Source organism: Aspergillus saccharolyticus, assembly GCF_003184585.1.
Source record: "Aspergillus saccharolyticus JOP 1030-1 unplaced genomic scaffold BP01scaffold_27, whole genome shotgun sequence".
Classification (NCBI taxonomy): Eukaryota; Fungi; Ascomycota; class Eurotiomycetes; order Eurotiales; family Aspergillaceae; genus Aspergillus; species Aspergillus saccharolyticus.
Genome location: NW_020290637.1, coordinates 170,327 through 191,525, shown reverse-complemented (window position 1 = coordinate 191,525; position 21,199 = coordinate 170,327). Strand labels below are relative to the sequence as shown.

At 51.8% G+C, this 21,199-nt stretch overlaps 9 protein-coding genes across 9 annotated transcripts; 5 read left to right on the top strand and 4 right to left on the bottom strand.

Annotated features, from left to right (window-relative positions):
* The first annotated feature begins 419 nt into the window (after window positions 1–419).
* Window positions 420–4,308, top strand: msh3 (mismatch repair protein MSH3). Its single transcript, XM_025570256.1, has 3 exons — window positions 420–1,505; window positions 1,568–2,664; window positions 2,726–4,308. Exons 1-3 carry the CDS (start codon window positions 689–691, stop codon window positions 4,205–4,207), a joined length of 3,396 nt encoding a protein of 1,131 aa, XP_025429357.1. The 5' UTR covers window positions 420–688; the 3' UTR covers window positions 4,208–4,308.
* A 960-nt stretch (window positions 4,309–5,268) lies between these two features.
* On the bottom strand, window positions 5,269–5,522 carry BP01DRAFT_301257 (40S ribosomal protein eS28; the record flags this gene model as incomplete). The annotated part of the gene is made up of 2 exons (XM_025572022.1): window positions 5,269–5,372; window positions 5,462–5,522. The coding sequence occupies 2 exons, from the start codon at window positions 5,520–5,522 to the stop codon at window positions 5,269–5,271; spliced, it is 165 nt and encodes a 54-aa protein (XP_025429356.1).
* A 327-nt stretch (window positions 5,523–5,849) lies between these two features.
* BP01DRAFT_358627 (ATP phosphoribosyltransferase) lies at window positions 5,850–7,554 on the top strand. Its single transcript, XM_025575478.1, has 5 exons — window positions 5,850–6,069; window positions 6,174–6,208; window positions 6,353–6,841; window positions 6,905–7,042; window positions 7,102–7,554. Exons 1-5 carry the CDS (start codon window positions 6,053–6,055, stop codon window positions 7,335–7,337), a joined length of 915 nt encoding a protein of 304 aa, XP_025429355.1. The 5' UTR covers window positions 5,850–6,052; the 3' UTR covers window positions 7,338–7,554.
* Window positions 7,555–7,918: 364 nt separating this feature from the next.
* Window positions 7,919–10,768, top strand: BP01DRAFT_103029 (Zn(II)2Cys6 transcription factor). The gene is made up of 5 exons (XM_025570255.1): window positions 7,919–8,158; window positions 8,237–8,861; window positions 8,916–9,536; window positions 9,596–9,968; window positions 10,022–10,768. Exons 1-5 carry the CDS (start codon window positions 7,990–7,992, stop codon window positions 10,580–10,582), a joined length of 2,349 nt encoding a protein of 782 aa, XP_025429354.1. The 5' UTR covers window positions 7,919–7,989; the 3' UTR covers window positions 10,583–10,768.
* Window positions 10,769–10,954: 186 nt separating this feature from the next.
* BP01DRAFT_375513 (MFS transporter) lies at window positions 10,955–12,708 on the top strand (the record flags this gene model as incomplete). Its single annotated transcript, XM_025576895.1, has 5 exons — window positions 10,955–11,118; window positions 11,169–11,231; window positions 11,288–11,402; window positions 11,459–11,776; window positions 11,857–12,708. 5 exons carry the CDS (start codon window positions 10,955–10,957, stop codon window positions 12,706–12,708), a joined length of 1,512 nt encoding a protein of 503 aa, XP_025429353.1.
* Window positions 12,709–12,945: 237 nt separating this feature from the next.
* On the bottom strand, window positions 12,946–14,599 carry BP01DRAFT_417333 (glutathione S-transferase). Its single transcript, XM_025579254.1, has 3 exons — window positions 14,452–14,599; window positions 13,925–14,382; window positions 12,946–13,799 (listed from the first exon to the last, which is right to left on the bottom strand). The coding sequence occupies exons 1-3, from the start codon at window positions 14,499–14,501 to the stop codon at window positions 13,435–13,437; spliced, it is 873 nt and encodes a 290-aa protein (XP_025429352.1). The 5' UTR covers window positions 14,502–14,599; the 3' UTR covers window positions 12,946–13,434.
* A 326-nt stretch (window positions 14,600–14,925) lies between these two features.
* On the bottom strand, window positions 14,926–17,569 carry BP01DRAFT_103020 (uncharacterized protein). Its single transcript, XM_025570254.1, has one exon. The coding sequence runs from the start codon at window positions 17,416–17,418 to the stop codon at window positions 14,962–14,964; it is 2,457 nt and encodes an 818-aa protein (XP_025429351.1). The 5' UTR covers window positions 17,419–17,569; the 3' UTR covers window positions 14,926–14,961.
* A 670-nt stretch (window positions 17,570–18,239) lies between these two features.
* dprC lies at window positions 18,240–19,463 on the bottom strand. The gene is made up of 2 exons (XM_025570252.1): window positions 18,563–19,463; window positions 18,240–18,498 (listed from the first exon to the last, which is right to left on the bottom strand). Exons 1-2 carry the CDS (start codon window positions 19,139–19,141, stop codon window positions 18,355–18,357), a joined length of 723 nt encoding a protein of 240 aa, XP_025429350.1. The 5' UTR covers window positions 19,142–19,463; the 3' UTR covers window positions 18,240–18,354.
* A 409-nt stretch (window positions 19,464–19,872) lies between these two features.
* BP01DRAFT_102982 (NADP-dependent oxidoreductase) lies at window positions 19,873–21,182 on the top strand. The gene is made up of 2 exons (XM_025570253.1): window positions 19,873–20,804; window positions 20,870–21,182. Exons 1-2 carry the CDS (start codon window positions 19,971–19,973, stop codon window positions 21,119–21,121), a joined length of 1,086 nt encoding a protein of 361 aa, XP_025429349.1. The 5' UTR covers window positions 19,873–19,970; the 3' UTR covers window positions 21,122–21,182.
* The last annotated feature ends 17 nt before the right edge of the window (window positions 21,183–21,199 follow it).

Genomic DNA, 21,199 nt, shown 5'->3' with positions numbered 1-21,199 from the left:
AACTATTTATATATATAGTTAGATCAAATTCTTATATAATATAAATAAAATACAGATATTATAATATAATAAGTTGATAAATATATCTATACTAATTTTTGAAAGATATATAAATAATTTTAATATGATTTAAAATCTATACAGAATAAATTTAATCCTTCTAGACTTTGCTGGTTGAGATATATTGTGTTTAAAAAAGTACCTTTTGTCTAGTATTACCAGATGGCCCGCCTGACCGTGTGTCCCGCCCGACCGTTGATTACGTTAGTGTCAGTGATGGATTATATAAGCTAAATTAGTGTAAGTTAACTAACTAAGTTTGGAACTAGTTAGTTAATCACTCTTCGTCTCGAGACACGAAGGCGCGTTGGCCACGCGTCGAGCTCTTGAAGGTTAAAGCGGCACTAGCTTCGCCGAGGCGGCCTTTCAGAAGCTTTGTGTGGACCTGCATGCGATGACGGAATCTGAAAGCGACAAGAGTGAGTGATCAGAAAGCATAGCCAATTCCGACACTGCAAAAGGCTGTGAGGTATTATCCCAGCTCATGACTCCACCAAGTCGGTCCCATCGCCAATTTCGCTGAGATCGATGGTCCACGAAATCGCCTTGTCTTCCCTCGCCTGAGTGGCTCCAAGTCCATATCAAATCCCACAAAGACTGACAAGCTTTGGAAAAGAACGGAGGAAAGATGCCTCTACCTTCCTCATCACCTTCCTCTTCCCAGAATTCGAAGCACAAACAGTCGACCCTCGCGAGCTTTTTTACCAAGAAGTCACAGCCCCTTCAACACGGTTCGGCCAACAACGTCGATCGACAGACGAAGCCTACGGGCAATGGTCCGGAGGGCACGACACCCTCTCGAAAAACACGAACTCGGCAGGATATTTTGACACATGACAAGAATGATGATAACGAGGACGAGGATGATATAGTGGCACCGGCTCCAAAACGAAGTAGGCTGAACGGGTCTCATTCTCAAGGGAATGGCCAGCAGAAAGGCCCCTTGGTCGTGGAAGAACATGTTCATATGTTGCAGAGTAGCCAGCGGACGGATCTCTCCAAATTCGCTAGCTCACCCGCCTCTACACCAGGAACCGGGAGACATCAAACCCTGAACTCTGCGGAAGCAAAACCGAGGCAGAAAGAACTAGATGACTTACATCAGAGATTTGTGCGCCGGCTGGGTGGTGCAGATTGTTTGATAGGCATTAACAGGCATTCTGCCCCTACGGCTGATGCTCTTTCTGCCGAGGACCTTGCTGAAGGGGAGGAAGATGAGGATCCAGCGCCCCCTCCTCCTTCTAAAGGCAAATCTGCTGGCAAGAAGGGTGCTAGTAAGCTTACACCGCTGGAGAGACAGGTTATCGACATAAAGCGTAAGCATAGGGATGCTGTCCTGGTGGTGGAGGTCGGCTACAAGTTTCGGTTCTTCGGTGAGGACGCAAGGATCGCGGCCAAAGAGTTGTCAATCGTTTGCATTCCGGGAAAGCTTCGATTTGACGAGCGTAAGTTAATGATCTGACTTCTCTCCACTAAAGATCACTAATGCATGTTGTTTGCCGTTCAGATCCTTCAGAGGCACACCTCGATCGATTTGCGTCTGCCAGCATACCTGTCCATCGACTACATGTGCATGTCAAGCGATTGGTTGCTGCTGGCCATAAGGTTGGGATTGTGAGACAGGTTGAAACGGCCGCGTTGAAAGCGGCCGGCGACAACCGCAACGCGCCGTTTGAGCGTAAACTCACAAGCTTGTACACGAAAGGTACCTACATCGACGATGTTGATGGTCTAGAAGGACCTATGCCTGCAGCATCTGGTGGTGCTTCTCCCGCAACAGGATATCTGCTTTGCATCACTGAGACAAATGCACAAGGTTGGGGTAATGATGAGAAGGTCCAGGTGGGCATTGTCGCTGTGCAGCCTGCTACAGGAGACATAATCTATGATGACTTTGAAGACGGGTTCATGAGGACGGAAATCGAAACCAGGTTACTCCATATCGCACCATGTGAGTTGTTGATTGTGGGAGACTTGTCCAAAGCTACAGAGAAGCTGGTTCAGCATTTGTCGGGTAGCAAGTTGAATGTCTTTGGTGATAAGACCCGTGTGGAACGGGCTCCCAAATCGAAGACCGCGGCAGCCGAGTCTCACAGTCATGTCTCGAGCTTCTATGCTGGAAAGATCAAGGCAGCTAATGCTGAAGACGATGCGCAGGCGAGTAGCCTGCTTCAGAAGGTGGTGAATCTACCCGAGCAGATCACTATCTGCTTGTCCGCTATGATAACCCATATGAAAGAGTACGGCCTGGAGTACGTTTTCCAGCTAACGAAATACTTTCAACATTTCTCTTCACGATCGCATATGCTCCTCAATGGGAACACCCTTATGAGTCTGGAGATTTACCAGAATCAGACTGACCATACTACGAAAGGCAGTCTCTTCTGGACACTTGATCGAACACAGACCCGTTTTGGGCAAAGATTGCTTCGGAAGTGGGTCGGGCGCCCTTTGCTGGACAAAGCGACCCTTGAAGCAAGGGTCAACGCTGTTGAAGAGCTGCAAAGCGCGGGAAGGACTGTCATAGTCGAGCGACTTAAGAGTCTGTTTGCAAAGATCAAAAGTGACTTGGAGAAAAGCTTAATTAGGATATTCTATGGGAAGGTCAGTCCTTGGATCACATCCCATCAACATTATGTTCGTGGAGATACTAAATTATAATTAGTGCACTCGTCCTGAGCTCCTCACTGTACTCCAAACAATGCAAATGATTGCGCAGGAGTTTGCGGATATCAAAAGCCCCGCAGATGCTGGATTTGACTCGCCTGAGATAAATGAAGCTATCGCCTCTCTTCCTACAATCCTGGATGATGTTGTATCATTTTTGGACAAGATCAACATGCACGCAGCAAGAAATGATGATAAGTATGCATTTTTTCGGGAGGCTGAAGAAACCGATGACATTAGTGACCACAAATTGGGAATCGCAAGCGTTGAGCATGATTTACAAGAACACCGCATCGTAGCCGGTGAAAAGCTCGGCAAGAAGACAGTGGAGTATAAGTCTGTTGCGGGCATTGACTATCTTATCGAAGTTGAAAATAGTTCACCCTTCATCAAGAAGGTACCTGCATCATGGGCGAAAATCAGCGGCACTAAAAAAGTGTCGCGGTTCCACACACCCGAGGTTATTCAACTTATTCGACAACGAGACCAGCACAAAGAGGCGCTGGCTGCGGCTTGCGATAGGGCCTTCCGTGCCCTTCTTGCAGAGATAGCCGCCAAATATCAAAGCTTTCGTGACTGTCTACAATCTTTAGCCACACTGGATTGCTTGATATCCCTTGCTACCATCGCGGGCCAACCTGGATATGTGAAGCCTCAATATACTGAAACCACGTGCATCACGGTCGAGCAAGGTCGCCATCCTATGGTTGAGCAGTTACTGCTGGACAGCTACGTGCCGAATGATATCAAATTGGAGAGCGAGAAGACCCGCGCGCTCCTAGTGACTGGTCCCAACATGGGCGGTAAGTCCAGCTATGTACGTCAGGTTGCCCTGATTGCCATTATGGGACAGATTGGGTCATATGTGCCTGCGGTGTCTGCAAAGCTTGGAATGCTTGACGCCGTGTTTACTCGCATGGGAGCTTTTGATAATATGCTAGCAGGAGAGTCCACCTTCATGGTTGAGCTCTCCGAGACGGCGGATATACTCAAGCAAGCGACCCCTCGATCGCTCGTCATACTCGATGAACTAGGCCGGGGAACGTCAACTCATGACGGTGTCGCAATTGCCCAAGCGGTTTTGGACTATATGGTTCGGTCTATCAAAAGTCTCACGTTGTTCATCACACACTACCAACACCTCTCAGGACTCGCCCAGTCGTTCCCGGCCAATGAATTAAGAAACGTGCACATGCACTTCACCGAATCAGGGACCGGCCAGGATGAGGAGATCACATTCCTGTACGAAGTGCGGGAAGGAGTTGCGCATCGAAGTTATGGACTCAATGTGGCGCGATTGGCCAACCTTCCTGGTCCGCTCTTAGAGCAAGCGCGCCAGAAGAGTAAGGAGCTTGAGCAGAAGATCCGTTGCAGGAAAGTGGCAGGTCTTGTGTCGGCAGTTGAAAGGGTAGTGGGGGATTTCAATGGTGGCGACGAGGGCTTGATGGACCGGCTTATGAGCAGCGCGGAGCAGCTGTAGTTGACATCACTTAGCGTTGTTTTAGCACTCTGCTCATGACCCTTGATGCAGGGAGCGCTGGAAAATTGGCAGATAACGGTCATTATGTACAAACTTAACAATACTCCGGACTTTGTCATTCTACGGCATTTAGCTTCCCAGAGTTTTATGGACGCATCTACGCCTGCGGTTTTTTCGTAGTGTCACAGGTTTCACAGCCATCTAATCTAGAACAGCCAGACAAGCGCATAGCCATTCCATGACTGATTCTAGTTCGAGCACGGAAACCTTGGGTATATGGTTTTGCAAATCGTTATAGTAATTTTCAGCCAGCTCGGAGAGCACGCGAGTGAATTTGGCGACCGACAAACGAATCCAAAACTTGAGGCAGAAAGCAGAGCAAATCATATATAAGTCCGATGGCGACTCCAGCTCGTGGGCCGCCGGATATCGTGAAGGCCGTTTTATCTCAACAGTCCGGTGGATTTCCAATTTTTTTCCTTTTTGTATTTCAGGTTGATCTTGGTCTCGTTTGTTTCTTCTATGGAACCCTGGTATATTGGAACACAGAATGATAGCAAACGCAAATCATCACAACCCGGATGCCGCATCAGCCCATGATATGTTTTTATTGCCTTCCCGACCCCCCAGAATCAATTCCAACGCAAGCAAGGGTGCATAGCCTCGAGACGGAAGAAAATAAAGAAATTCGGAGGATTGAGGAGATTTAACGGAGACGGCGGGCCTCGCGTTCGGACTCGAGCAGGCAGAGGATGTCGTCGACCTTGACTGTAGATGCGAAAGAAATTTGTGTTAGCCTCCCATATTTGCGACGTAACAGTTGTCGGTTGCCTCTGGCGGTGGCCCGAAATTTCTTTCCCGCTTTCAAGAATATCCCAATCTGCCGCGATTCAAGCTTCGTGCATCGAGTTTCGTGCCCACCATCAAATGTAGCCTCGAATTTCACTGGTGGTTCCCGGTCGCATTGCTCTTTCCATCCTAGCTCTTTCTTCTTGGGATATATCTTGGCGGAGGGTTGAGATTTCGGGCCATGCCAAGCGCAAGCGAACAACGAAAACTGATCAAACGGAGAATCGCATACCAGGGCCCTTGACGTTACGGATGATGCTGCGGGAGGTATCGTCCATGAACTCGACGCGGACCTGGGTGACACCACCACGGGAACCTATTGCAATGAGCAGTCAGCGTTGACCGCGCGGCGAGGGACGTTATGGCAGCGCGCGACTGCCGGAGAGTGCTTTGTCGCCAACATACCGGTACGGCCGAGGACACGGGTGACCTTGACGAGCTTAGCAGGCTGCTTGGCGGAATCCATCTTGACGTTGGGCTTGACGGCAGCAAAGGACTGACGGGATGGAGGTGAAGATAGCGAAGGGGGGACCGGGTTGATAGAAAGTGAAGCCGTTCGGTGAAAATGGAACGGAATTGCGGGCTTGTGTGGGCTGCATTTCTTTTTTGGGAAAGAGACGAGGGCTCAGGGCTAGTTCTGCCTCACCCGTCAGGCATACAGTATTTGGCCTGGTATATCAGGCATGGGCGGGGAGGGGCAATATGCCTCAGGCATCAGAGCATTTCTCCGGACCCACGGGTCCGTCTCTGCCTTTTCTGCCGCGATGATGTCCCGGCTTCCAAGTCGCTGACCGGTCTTTACCAATTTCCTCTTCCCTTCCCCTCACCAGTTCTCAAAGTGCCTTCTCGCTGGCATACTGTACTTTGCGATTACACTCGCATTATTACGAGATTTCTCGCCGCGTCAATCTTTATCAATTACCCTCTGCTAGGCCGCTAACCACCTTCCTTACCACCTGAACGATTTACCCCGCGCATCATTGATTGTCAACCGAAATGGATCTTGTCAACCAGTAAGTGTCAATTGGTTACCCAACATGGCCTGGGGCGCGAAACCTGCACAGTAGATCACTATTTCGATGAAATCTCAAGTGTGTTAACCGTAATTTTACAACAGCCTCGAGGGAAGACTACTTTTCGCCGTCCCTAAGAGCAAGTGCCCGCCATGACTCACTCTCCTCCGTCCTAAGAAGCCTCAATGCCTCCCTTGACATACGAGCGCTAGCTTGTTGCATCCCCACAAGACAACTCAATTGCAAAAGGCAGCTAAAGCTAATACTCTTCTTGTCATTACAGAGGGTCGTCTTCAACAAGCTACCTTGGATCTCCTGGCCGGTGCTGACATCCAGTTCCGTCGCGAAACCCGCCTGGATATCGCCCTGGTAAAGAACTTGCCGATCGCACTTATCTTCCTCCCCGCCGCCGATATCCCAACTTTCGTGGGCGAAGGGCGTGTGGATCTGGGTATCACTGGTCGGGACCAGGTCGCCGAGCACGATGCGCAGCTGCCTCGTGGTGAGGCTTCCGGCGTTGAAGAGGTTATGGACCTTGGCTTCGGCGGCTGCAAGTTGCAGGTTCAGGTTCCTGAGAAGGGCGAAATCACGGACGCCCGCCAGCTGGTCGGCCGCAACGTCGTCACTAGCTTCACTGCCCTCACCGAGGCCTTTTTCGCTAAGCTCGAGGGTGAGATTGAAGGCAACCTGAAGACCAAGATCAAGTATGTCGGCGGCAGTGTTGAGGCTGCCTGCGCTCTGGGTGTGGCTGATGGTATCGTCGATCTGGTTGGTATGTGCAGGCTAGTATCACCTCGCTTGGAGGATGCGATAGCTGATCCGTGTTTCTGTATAGAATCCGGTGAGACCATGAAGGCTGCCGGTCTCAAGGCCATTGATACCGTTGTTGAGAGCACATCCGTTCTGGTCAAGTCCCGGAACACTCAGAATCCTCTGGTCGAATTGATCGCTTCCCGTATCCGTGGTGTTATCAGTAGGTCATTTCACTCCCACGCTGCCGGACAACCCCATTAACAGATCCCTCTCTTGCAGCCGCTCAGAGATACGTTCTGTGTCAGTACAACATCCCTCGCGCGGAATTGTCAACCGCCTCCAGCATCACGCCTGGCAAGCGCGCCCCGACGGTGACTGCTCTGGATCAGGATGGCTGGGTGGCTGTCAGCGCCATGGTCGAAAAGAAGAAGATCGCTACCGTCATGGACGAGCTGATCAAGGTTGGCGCCACGGACATCCTTGTCTTGAACATCGCCAACTCGAGAGCGGCCTAAATCATATGTCTATAAACGAGGGCCGCTTCTGTTTCGATTTTTAGTTTAAACGTTCATGATGATCTTCTTGGTATTGGGCGTGATATATTTTTCTTTGTTTCATTTCCTCTTGTATGATTACCCAGCATTTTGTTCCAAAAATAGAAGGATTGGGTGCACTTGTCAAACGGTTGCTTCGAATGTACAGGTTGGTTACTCGTCAGATACTATATATATAGAGATAATGATATTTGTCACCTAGAACGACGTTTTTACGTGGCTTGTACTAAAGACATACATTATGCTGACTACGGGACCTTTGCCCACCAACATGCAGAATCAGAGCTCACGGCAGCACTCGTGGTTGAATTTCATTTTCGCTCGGTGCGTTATCATTTATGCATATATGTCCAATCACCTTTTCATACTGTTCTCAAGAATGACAAGTAATCTTACTTTTTTAATATCCAGAGCCCAAGAAAATTGGTTGAGAAGTCAAGTAACAGTGGCCTGAAACCGAGGGCTTACCATCATGTGCCATCCTGACAAGAAGTAATCCAACCGCACCCCGGTTTGACTTGAAACCACTTCACTTACCAAAGCTTGAATAACAACACAACTCTCTCTGATCGCAACGTGTCAACACTAGTCTCAATAGATAAAATCTGAACTGATGTTTCATACTTTTGACCTAAACCCCAAGCTTCCCAAGCCTGGGAAAGATGATCGTGCGCCAGCGGGCCACAATGATCGCGTTCGCACAGCATGTGAGCTGTGTAGACAGATGAAGGTCAAATGTGACGGGGCACATCCCTGCAAGCATTGCGCTCAATTCTTTCATGGTAGGAGATCTTTGAGCCCCTAAGGCTATTGCATGTCTACACGCTCGGTACGGCCTCCAATGTACTAATGACCACAAGAGTGCATCTACCGCCATCCGCGTCGGAAACGACAAGCCGACCTGGATCACGGGAAGTTCGTCAGACCAGGCAAAAGACCCAAACTGCAAGAAAATTCAAACGAGGTTGATGGCGCTGCTGCAGGTTCTTCGCTACATGTAGCCTCTCAGCAGGCCACACCAATCGACAGACATGATGATGCTACACAAAGTGACCATTTGGAAGCACGACACCATGGGTCATCTGGAGAACGATCTTTCATAGAACGACTCAAGATAGAGTTTGGTGACTGGCCGAACATCGAATTTGAAAGCAGATTGCGCGTGAAAGAGCGAATAGCTCCCAGGCTGTTTCTCTTGGGACCCCAACGTAACTTGTCGATAAAACTTGCGGCTCTCCCACCGCATGAAAGAGCAGAGCCACTGGTCAATCGAGCTCTGGACGCGCACTTACTCTACCATGCTCTGCATCGACCCACTTTCGCTTCTGTCTTTCGGTTATTGTACTCTCTCGATAAGGAAGATTATGGAGAGACAGAGAAAAGCCACATTCCTCTACTTTACGCTCTAATGGCTGTTGGCTGCCTGTTCGAGAGACACACTGGGAATAACGCCGAACAATCATCAGAAAGTTCGATTGCAGAGGGGTGCGTCAACCCAGAGAAAAACAAGTCGAGTTGACCACTCACTGACAGTAACAGATTGAGGTATTTTGAGATCTGCCGCGACAGCATTGATCTCGACGCTTGTGATAATCTTTTCGCCATGCAGGCCATATTCTTCATGAACTTATTTCTCATCAGCACATGTAGATTATCTCGGTGCTACACCTATGTTTCTCACATGCTCTCATTAGCTTTGCGCATGGGCCTTCATCAGCCCGGTAAGACGGACAGCTCAGTCGTTAGTGAGACCAAGAAATCGCTTTTCTGGGCCATATGGCAGCTCTTGGTCACCGTGGCTTCCATGTGCGGCCTACCCAAACCAATACCTGCTGATGAGATAGGAATCGACTACCCGGAGGATGTAGCCGCTGATTTCGACTCAAATCCATTAACGTCGAAAGCAAAAGAGAACGGCCTATCATCAGAAACAATATCCAGTCATTTGAGTTATGTGAAGCTTCATGAGATTCTTTACAATATCGTGAAGAGCCTCTATCCTCCGAGCACTAAGAAAGACAAGGACGCAAGCGGCTTATTGAAACATTTTGTAACGAAGCATACTATTTTCAAGTTCGAGGACGAGCTACGGAGCTGGACCAGGTTTCCGTCTATTCGTGCTATACTGGGCAAACATGAAGATAATCTTTGGGTCCGAAGGTAAGGGTGACCGGGAGATTTTACACCGATGCATGTGCAAAACTGCTCACAAGCTATAGGGCGCGCTACGAATTGTGTATGACATACGCTCATAATCAAGTCTACTTATACCGACCCTTCATGCACTACCTCCTGGAGTACCACAATCAAGAGCAAGAACCACAACAGTACGCAATAGCTGGCATTCGTGCAAGCTGTAATATTATCCGCCTTGCGCAAGACATGCAGCGTCATGGTCTGCTATTCGGTGCGCAATGGCGCGTGGCACATATGCTTTCGACATCTGCTCTCACACTCCTCTACGTTCTTCTGATCTGCAAGCCATCGACGTTGGCGCCATTTCTCAAGGCCGAGCTGGATACAGCCAGGGCTATGATGATGGCTCTTCGACCTTATTGTATCCACTCACAACGCACACACATTGCAGTGACGGTACGCTGTATTGTCTCATTGATCTCTCAATTGACGCTAACCAATTTGTCAAGGTGTTAGCGACTGCACTCTCAGATGAAACGAAGGTGCAAGATTCAGCGAGTGTCAATGACCAAGCTGACGTCGCTCGCGAACCACACTATGTGGGGACTCGTGATTTGGTGGCGAGGACATTTGCCAATTCATCGAGTCCTGAAGATATAAGAAGCCAAGCAGAGATGGAGAATGTCAACCAGCAAAAGCCTTTAAGGTATCCATGGGAACAGACTGTTCAAAGTCAATCGCCTGCAGCCAACGCAGCTTCGCAGCGAACGAGGTTGCCCGATGGGCACTTTGGTGATTCCTCAACCTTCGGTTCTGCGCAGTCTCTGATTGAGGGGATCGCGGCCATGTCAGAGCAGGCAGATGTCCGAACGAGTTTAGTCGCAATGCAGCCTGAGATGACGATGTATGGAGAAAGCTCAAGCACAACAGAGAGCACGGATTTCATGGAGGCACGACCTTATATCGATCAGCACATTTATGAACAGTTCGACTATTATGCACAGTCGGTCGGCTACGAGAATATTAATTTCTACGGTGGAGACGACCTTTTTTACCCTTTCGATATCTGATCCCCGAGTGTCCTACTCGCGAATACGTTCCACCGACCGTTCAGCGATGACAGCACAAGCTTGCCATGATTTTCCTTTACTCATAAAGAGAATACCCGAACGGGTTGATGGGTAAAGGCAGAAAGACACTAACCCGATTATCGGATCTTGTGCCCGATTCGGAAGTGTATTTCACTGCCGATGCCCACCAACTGATGCCTTTTCAACTGACACGCAATGTTGTAGGCCAAAGATAGAAAAGGATGATGGTCCATCAAAGTCATCTTCAAATATACTCGGGCTTGTGGCTGTGCTTTGGCGAGCAACCATCTTAGCTTCATTTGTTCCAGGTTAAGTAAGTAGCACAAAAACAGACCAATTTTTTCTCATACCATGAAAGAACATGAGAAATTGGGGTTCCCCCTTTCCAACAGGCGAGGAATCTACGAATCAGAAGTCGAGGTGACATCACGCTCAACAGGAGAGCAGTATCCGGTGACCGATCTGAGCAAAGGAATCGTTGGATGGGAAAGTCAGGATGACCCTTCGAACCCGAGGTCAGTGATGGTCGGACTTAATAACGTCAACAGCACTAATTGTATGATAGGAATTTTCCGGCAAGGCGGAAGTGGTTTTTGCTTGTTCTAATCAGCATGATCACGCTGATCAGGTATACCATCTGTTGACCCAGGCTCCCATGCCTCCTATAACTCACTTCACCAACAGCCCCTTTGCGTCTTCTGTGTTTGCCTCAGCTGCAGTGCTCGCCAGAGAAGAACTTGGAAACACATCCTCGATCCTAGAGACTTTTACTGTGACGGGTTATCTATTCGGTTACATGGTACACGTTCTAACATGGTGCAAGATTTCGATACAGCGCTTACTAGAAAACCATAGGCTGGTCCACTCCTCTTTTCTCCGTTGAGCGAACTCTTTGGACGTACAATCATTCTCAATATCGGAACGACTTGTTTTGTACTGTTCCAGGTTGGCTGCGCGCTGGCTCCGTCTATTCGAGCATTGATCGGCTTTAGACTTCTGACAGGCATTGGTGGCTCCGCATGCTTAGCTACAGGAGGCGGAGTTGTTTCGGATCTATTCGTAGCTGAAGAGCGTGGGCTTGCAATGTCCATCTACCAGGCAGGGCCACTTCTTGGGCCTGTCCTTGGACCCATCTGTGGCGGATTCATCGCCGAAAGGGCCGGCTGGCGATGGGTGAGTGCTTTGTTGCATTAGCCCCCTTCGCCGTGTGCTTGCTTAGGCCCCCCTCAGGATATCTGACCATATACAACTAGGTCTTTTGGGTCCTAGTCATTGGTGGTGGAACTTTAACTTCTCTTGTCATGGTTTTCAATCGCGAGACAAATCCCACGGTCCTGATTCGGCGCAAGACTGCACATTTACAAAAGGCTCTTGGCAAAGCAGATTTGCGAAGCTGTTTTGATACACAGGGCGACAAGCTGCAACTACCCCTAACTCGCCGACTATCCATGCCTCTGCAATTACTATTCCGATCGCCCATCGTTTCGATGATTGCCATTTACATCGCTATAGTCTACGGATGCATGTACCTCCTCTTCACCACGGTGACCGAAGTCTTCCAAAGCACATATCACTGGAGACTCGATATTAGTGGGCTGTCCAATCTTGGGATCGGGGCTGGGTTCATCGCCGGCCAGCTTGCATTCGGCCTGCTGAGTGACCGCATGATCGCGCGGCAGAAGCGGCGCAACAACGGTGAATATGAGCCGGAGATGCGGCTGTCTCTGAGCATCTACTTTGCGATCTGCCTTCCAGCCTCTTTCTTTTGGTATGGGTGGTCAGTGGAAGCCAAGACCCATTGGATAGTGCCAATCGTGGGCCTGTTCCCCTTCGGATTCGGAATGGTAGGCATCTTTGGCACACTCCAAACATACATCATCGATTCCTACCCGCGGTATGCGGCGTCGGGAACAGCGGCAGTGACCGTGACTCGCTCCTTGCTCGGGGCCCTGCTGCCTCTGGCTGGATCGCCCATGTATGCGGCTTTGGGTTATGGGTGGGGAAACTCGTTGCTCGGGTTTATCACGTTGGCTCTGCTTCCCTTGCCCATTGTTTTCGGTCGGGTTGGTAAAGGCCTTAGGCAACGGTTCGCAGTGGCATTGTAATTGTTTGAGCATAATCCTTTCGGGATGGGCTGATCTGGACGGGCGGAGAATGCAGCTAGGTTGTGTAGGATCAGTGGGTCAATTTTGTTAGCGAGGGGAGGCATCCAGATCGTTGGATGAGTATATATGTTTGATCGGCGTGTCCTGTCAGGGCACTCGACATTTTACACTTCTAGGTAGTAGTTATAACATGAACCTTCCATTGGGGGTCATCCTCAGCGTGTGGAGACTGCCTTTGCTTAGGTCAATGTATATTTCTCCACCCCGAGAGGAAAAAAATTGCAAGCTAAAACTGACCTGACTTACTGTCCAAGTCTTTCAGTTCATACTGGGACAAATGATTTGTTGGTAGTAGTACGCGCGGATCTCGGACCCCGACCCCGCCCCGATATTGAGGTTAAGCGCCGCGCTAACCCCAAATCCGAAGACATCAGCAATTAGAAGTATACTCCGTAGTTAGTGCTTCTTGTGGCCGCATGAATGGGAAGAAGAGCCCCAGCCTTTTCCCCTCGCAAGCTCGCAATTATCCACGTAATCAGCGCTTAGAGTACTGGCAAGAGGCAGTGACTTGAGCCCAGTTTCATCCTCAATCTCCGTAGATGATCCTAATGCAATCAGCAGTATAGAAAAACGCCTTCACACATATCCAACTACTACACATTACTAACTCTCCCGAACAAGAACGGCTGGCTACTCATCCAAGCCTTTCCGCCTTCCCTTGATAAATCAGAAAGGCCGATACTTCTGGCCCTCCACATCCTCCAACACCCTCACAGCCCTCCGATACCCCTCCATCTCCCTCAGCGCCTGCACGTAAGCCTTCAACCGAGGGAACCTCAGCGGGTCGATCGCGTTGATCTCATCCGCGATCACCAACGGATAACTCATCAAGATATCCACCGGCGTGAATTGTGAGCCCGTGAGGTACGATCGAGGAGATGTTGTCGTTGTCGTTGTCGTTGGCGTCAACTGACCCTCCAGAAACGTAAAATGCGTGTCCAGGTTCGGGCGCGTGTACTCCTTATTCACGATGGCGGGGACGATCCCCAGCAAGGGTTTGACGAAGAATGGGGCCGGGGCGGTTTTGACCGCTAAAACGATTCATCCAGATAAACCAGTCAGTTCAGCCAGAGCTAAAAAGCGCGGGAATAGGGAGAATAAATTCATTAGTCGTCGGAAAATGACACCGGGAAAGAAAAAAGAAAAAAACACAAACCATCCATCACAATCCTCGTCACCACCAACGGCATCAAACTCCCCTCCGCGTAATGCATCAGATATCGGTACCGGAGCCACGCCTCCGTCTCCCCGCCTACCTGGCCCTCTTGCCCGGCCTCCCAGCGCGGCGGCGTGGTCAGCCCAGATTTGAAGCCTGCTTGATCCTCCGCGGGGTCGGATTTGGTTGCTACTGCTGGTGGTGCTGCTGGTGGTGCTGCAGGAGGCGGGAAATGATCAACGAGGTACTCGACAATGACGGCGGATTCGGCCAGCAAGAGAGCTGGCTTGTTCGCAGCCGGGGCGATGCTAAGCACGGGAGCTTTGCCGAGCGGGTGCAGGTCTTTTAGGGACGGTGGGGAGCGTTGTTGGGCGTCGCGCTTGTAGGGCCGGATTTCGTAGGTGAGGTTGAGTTCGGTAAGGAGCCAGAGGATGCGTTGCGAACGAGAGCGTTCGAGGCTTTTTTTTTACCCCTTCTGTTAGCTGATTAGGGGGGGAAGGGAAAATGCGGGCAAGGCTTTTACTTACGAGTGGAGGATGATTTTGGCGCCGCGGTTGGCGTTCATGGCTGCTGACATTTTGTGATTGATGGATGAGGGAGCAGAAGGGAGACAGTGGAGGAGTTGAAGAGGAGAATACGAGCGCTTATATACGAGGGCTAACGATCATGTCATGCTGTTTATATTGGTGCTGAAGGGGAAATCCTTTTGGGGCCGTTGTGCTGCAGGATCGGAGTCTGTAAGCGCTAACCCCGTGGTTGCCTCGCCGAGCCACGAGTCGGAGTCGAGTCTGGACAACGTTTACATAAAGTATTTGCATATGTACAAATGGTTATTTTCTTCAATACCATGGTACAGAGAGGAGATCCAGGCCAGACATACAGCGCCCAGATCCCATGATATCACTTTTCATCATGTCATCCATCATAGTCATATACAAGAGTTTAAACAGGGTATCGAAATCTAAGCGGCTGGCTCCCCGACGAGCAACAACCGCGTCTAATGCAGAGAGACAAACCAAAAACCAAAAAAAAAAAATTCAAGAAGGAGCAGACTGCCCCAGTCCCACTCCCTCGCGGCGGCCCCGGATCAATGCCTGCAGGCATTTACCCACACCCTCCAGGTCGCCCAAAAGGCCTACATGGCCTCGATCGCTTCTGACAAGCCCGCCCTTGATAATACGGTACCCCGGGGGTAGCATGGCCGCCGACGCCAGACATACACCATCTCCCGCGGCAAAGGCTAGATCATCGTATGCATCCTGCTGCTTGATACTTTCTCGGGAGGCCACGCGCGCTCCGTAGACGGTAGGCACGGACTTTCCGTACAGCACGGCGAACGGGGGGTATCGATTGTTCGCTTGATGCGCTGCGTCAAAGACCAACTCTTCTTTGAAGCGTCGCACCTCGGCCAGGGTGCGCTCTAGGTAAGTGATGGCGGTGGCGCGGGGAATGGTCACAGCCGTCGTGACCTTGGTGTTGCTCGAGCCGCGCAGGCTGGAGCTGGGACCAATGGCCCCTTCCACGGCTGGGGGTGCCACGGGAGCGGGTTTCATTGCGGCTGCGGTGGGTGGGTTGGCACTTTGATTAGGGGCGGGCTTGTTGGAGTTGGACGCTTCGCCGCCGTCGGACGAAGAGGCTGATCCGCTGCTCGGGAGACTGTCCTTGCTGCTCAGCACTGTCGAGAGACGTTTGCTGATCAGAGGCAGGTTGTCCTTGACGAAGCCCCGGCTGGGACTACCAACCGGCAGGGCTGGGTTGATGCACGGTGATAGTCGATACTCATCCCAGCTCTGCACATCGAAGAAGTCAACCCGATACTCTTCTTTGGTGCGCTGGTCGATAAAGCAGTGCCCATCTTCGGGCAACAGGGCAAAACTGGTGCGAAAGGTGAAGTTCACCTGGGCTGTGAGGACACGGGAACTCAGCAGCACATCGTCACCGTTGCGCAACGGCCCGAGGATGTTGACGCAGTGCTGCGGAACACCGGCATATAAAACACCCGCGAACAGATCTGGGCGCTGGTTGACGGCATGTCTGGTGATTAATCCTCCGAGACTGTGCGCAATCACGTATGCTCCGCGCTTGTGACGGGGTGTATCCGGATCATTACTGGGAAGGCCTTCCAAGAATTTGATTAGGCGCTTAGCCAAAAGATGGGGGCTCAGGCGCCAGTCATAACCATAATCCCACACACGCAGATCTCCGCGCGTCGCATTAGGGCACTTCCGCAGCCGTTTCATCAGGCGGCGGCAGATGTCTACAGGCCCAACGTGCGACAGGACCCCAGAAGGAATAATAGTCTCCTCCATCCGTTCCTCGTCCTCGGGGTTCAAGCCCACTTCGAGGTCGACCTTGCGCAGATTCAACCCGACCTTCATTGGTACCCACAACTGGCGTTGTGGAGGTTTGGCAGATCGTAGAACCGAGCCGCGGTAGCCGCCTAGGATGACTACGTCGCCTGTCAAATCCTCCATAGCATCAGACAGGCGAGGGTGCTGGGCACTAGAGCTGGATCGCGGGGACCGCGTGCGTGGTGGTGGTGGTGGCAGCGACGACGGTCCCATCGGGTCAGCCGGCGGCCGTTCAAGCGGCGCGATCTGTTTCTCCTCGTGGATCTTTCGAGGATTGACCTCAGACAGAAAGGGCCGATAGCCCCAGTCGCTGCGGAGATCCTGCAGGTGCAGGGTAGGCATGCTTAAAAGCCGACTGCTGGAGTCCTGCAGACTGTCCTTGATCGCCTTGAAGCGGCTATTCACCTGGGAATGGATATGCTCATAGCGGGGACGCTGCTCGAGCGAAGAGGCTGTGGAGGAGCGTCGCAAATAAAGCGATTGATCAGAAGATGAGCGCCGCAGCAACGGCGGCGTTTTGCTGGAAACGCCGGCGCTAGGCCGGCGGGCATAGGAATGGCGGGCAGCGGTGGCCCCCGCTAGAGGCCTGAGATCGGAGATGGGTTCGTCCGTGGAATCCTCAGTCATAGATCGTCGGTGGGCCGGCTCTGCAGCGGGTTTGACGGTGCGTGGAGAGGGCTGGCTAGCGATGCGCTTCGTCCACGAGTCCGGCAGAAACTTCTTCAGACGAAGGTTGGTGATGGAGTCGCCAGACCAGGCACGAGGGCGCAGTGGCAGACTGGTCTTGAGGAGAGAGCGGGTGAAGCTGGACCGATGATCCTTCAGCTTCTCCCTAGCGCCTCGCGAAGGAGGCGGTTGCGAGGGCTGCTGAATCTGTTCGGGTTCTTGTGTGAGTTGGCTGGCAAAGAGACCATTGTCGGATTCGGGAGAGTCGGGAATGGCATCAAAGAACCCGCCATGTTGATCCATCAGGCGGCTTTTCTCGGCAGCTGGAGTGCGACGGGCCTTCATGCGGCTCTGGGTTCGACTGATACTGATGCCAACCATATCATGGGCTTCATCTTCGCGAGTGGGATCGCGGAAAGACAATTCTTCGCTATCGGAGCTAGTATTGCCACTAGCGGGTTGCATTTGCACCGCCATATTGTATATGAGTGTTATGAAGTTGTTGAAGGACAGTGGTCACCCATTGAAAGAAGGAACTATGAGTAGTAAATAGATTGGGAGAACTGGGAGAAACAACGAGGCAATGGCGAGATGAAAGAGGCTCCATGTGAAAGTGGATGTGGTCGGGGAGAGAGAGGGGGAAGCTGAAGCTAAAGTAGAACTACGGAGTCGGAGGAGGTGGAGCCATCGCTAGTTTATTGAATTGATGATAGAAGGGAATCAGCAAGGAGAACAGAGGAGTAATTGAGATGGGGAAGACAAGGGGGGAGGCAAAACAGCTCAAGATGATGTGAAAGAGGAAATTTGAAAATAAGAATGAGTACGAGATAAGCTGAAGAAAGAAGAAGAGAAGAGAAAAAAAGAAGAAAAGACAAAAAAAAAAAGAAAAAAGAGAAAAAGAGAGCGAAAGAGAGAGAGAGAGAGAGGATTTGAAGGATGAGGAAAACGGTTCCACCGGCACAGCCCCGGGAGGGCCGGAATGGCTAAGACAACCATTCACGCTACTGTTGTGGATCAGGGCGAAGCTTTCCTCCCTCCCCGTCATATGTGAGATCTGAGAACCAAAAACTACAGTACGTATTAATAGCAATAGCATTAATGGCATGCTCGCCAAAGGATTGAACACAGCCGAGGTGATTGGTGGTAGTTACGTATTGTGCTAGTATTAATGCCGATGGCCCCATCTCAGCCCGCAAGCTCAAGGAATATGAACAACCTGATTCATTATGAAACACAAGAAAAGAGTACAGTACAGTAGTACATCTTTGCTACAGTGTGCTAGTAGTCAACCCTGAGCAGGCAGCCATTTGACCGGGTCCCACCCCGCTCAGCTTATCAACAATAAAATCAAGCAACAAGCATTAGTCGTATCATCGTAATCGTATAATCCTAAACACGAGAGGTCAATCTATTTCAATACCTGCTCCCAAACTGTCCGGTCTGGATCTCTCGCTCGCCCTTGTCTGCAATGGCTTCGTTCTTGACCACCCCATCATTGTGGCCGAAGGCTGAATCTACAGCCGCGTTGATTCCACCGCGTAGCGACTCCCCGGCCCCCTGTTTATGGCCCGTCAGCTACTGCAAGGCTGCAATCAGTGACTGATCGAGATTAGTGACTTACGTGGATCCCCGCCGCTGCCGACTTAACCCCGCGCCCGACGCTCTCGCCCGTGCGCGCCGATTGACCGCCAGCGGTAGTGGTAGTACCGGTAGTGGGATTGGCACCGCCGACTGTCCCCGTGCCCTGGCTTGAAGATGAGGCCGTTGGCTGATAACCCACTCCGCCCGCGGTGCCTGTCGTATCGGTGGGTTCGCGCATCGCACCGGAGCCCGTTTGGTTCGTGGATTTGGTAGACATCTCGCCCGTGCGGCTGTTTACACGAGGGTCTAGCTTATTCAGCAGCGATGAGCTGTGTGGTCCCTTCGTCGAGGTGCCCGAGGTGGAAGTGGTGGCAGTCCCGGCAGTGGCCTGCGGGTGCACGTTGCCTGTGGTGGTCGTGCCGGGAGCGTACTGGACGCGGTTGTTCAGATCGCTGTCAACTCGGGGATCCGCCTTGTTGGCCATGTCGGAGCGATGCGGTCCAGCAGTGGTCGGGGCCGGGCCGGTCCTGGCCTCGCCAGTGCTGGTGATGCCAGCCTGGGTAGCAGTACCGGTGGCCGCTGCGTTGGTGTCATAGTATGGAGTCTGGGTAGTGTTCATCGTGACTGTAGTGTGTAGTTTCGATTGGAAGGGGTTGAAGTCTGGATTTGTGGTACAAGCTTTGCTAGTGCACTCCACCTGTCACTTTCAGGGCATTATATAGCCATTGTTTTGAAGGCAAAAAGGAGGGACAGGCGACATCATCGCGCGTGAGCCGGTGACGTCAAGCTGACCACAATTCACAATTCTTGCAAACCGTGGAGAGAGAGGAAAGTGAACCAGTCAAACAAAGACCCTGGAGATCGGCTCAGAGATCGACAGTTCGCCCTCCATATCGGTGACCCGATGACATCCATGACTGAATGAGGGTTGATCATCACTTCAGGTGCCTGCCTGCCTGCCTGCCTGCCTGCTTTGCCTCTTTACAACAGCCGATCATGTGACCGATGAAGCCTTATCGATAAGCAATGAAAAAAATGATGTCATGCTGCGTGCATAACTTATCAGTTCTTTTGCTGCCTCAGGCGTCACTACTTCAGACAATTATGCACCGAGCAGTTTTCATGGCAGCAACCCAACGCTCTACCGTGGAGATTTCGGTAGCCAGCATATCTATCATGTTCATAACCTCTTCTCCAGCTAGATTTGACTGAATCGCCCAGACCCCCGAATGTCACCCTGCCGCGGCTGTGCGACTCTCCGGTCGGACATCTTACCTCAATGAGCTTCTACTCCATGAGCCGAGGTTCAATCCTCTGAAATCCATCAACGACCTGCCTGCGAACCCCCGGCGACACCCCCCCCCCCCCACAAAAAAGCATCCATATCTCTTCTAAACTGTTCTACAACATATTCCCAAGTCCTGACTTGTTCTCAAACATACTTCACAATGCCTTTGGAAAACCGCCAACTCATCTACACCAACCCCCCGAAAGCCGCAATCGACCCCTCGCTAACCGGCAACGGCACCTTCACCCTCAAAACCCAGACCCTCGCCGACGATGTTCCCTTGAAGGACAACCAAGTGCTGGTGCGCATCCACTACCTGGCCCTGGAGCCGGCCATGCGCCAATGGCTCACAGCCAAGCGGTCGTACATTGCGCCCGTGGAGGTGGGCAGCGTGATGCGCGGCCAGAGCATCGCCCAGATCCTGCGGGTCAGCCCGGCGCTGGCCGGCACCTTCCAGGTCGGCGAGTGGGTGGCCGCGCACTCAGGCTGGCAGGAGTACGCCATCCTCCCGGACAAGGCGATTCAGAAGATCACCATTTCGCCAGGGTGCCAGCCCACTGACGCCTTGTCCGTGCTGGGGATGACGGGGTTGACGGCGTACTTCGGCATGACCGAGGTCGGCCAGCCGCGGCCGGGGGACACGGTGGTCGTGTCCGGGGCCGCGGGCGCTACGGGCATGGTGGCGGGCCAGATCGCGCGCATCAAGGGTGCAAAGCGGGTGATCGGCATCGCTGGCAGTGCGGACAAATGTCGCTTCCTGCGCGAGGAGCTGGGCTTCGACGCGGCCATCAACTACCGCGACCCGGACTGGCGCAAGCAGCTGAAGGAGGCGACCCCGGACTACATCGATGTCTTCTACGACAACGTCGGCGGCGAGATCCTGGATGCCTGCTTGTTCCGGGCCGCCAAGGGGGCGCGGTTTGTGATCTGTGGGGCGATCAGTCAGTATAATGTGGAGAAGCCCGAGGGACCGAGGAATTACTTGATGGTTATTGTGAGTACCTAGTTCCTTTCCTGTCCTCGCGGTGGTGCGGGATAGTGGCGGCTAACGAAAGACAGTCGCAACGGATCACGATGCGTGGGTTTATCGTGTTTGACTACGAGGACAAGTATCCGGCTGCGCTGAAGGAGTTGGGTTCGTGGTTGAGTCAGGGGAAGATTAAACGGAAGGAGCACGTTGTAAAGGGCGGGTTGGAGACGACCCCTCGAGAGTTGGTCAATCTGTTCAAGGGGGTGAATACCGGCAAGATGATGGTGGAGGTAGTGCCAGAGAGCGAGGCCATCATCAAAGTAGACAAAGCTAAGCTGTAGCTTGACGAGTACTATACGAATCCACGAGCGCAAGAAACCCCTGACCCTCAGGGCGCTTTCGAATAGAAGAGGTGATGC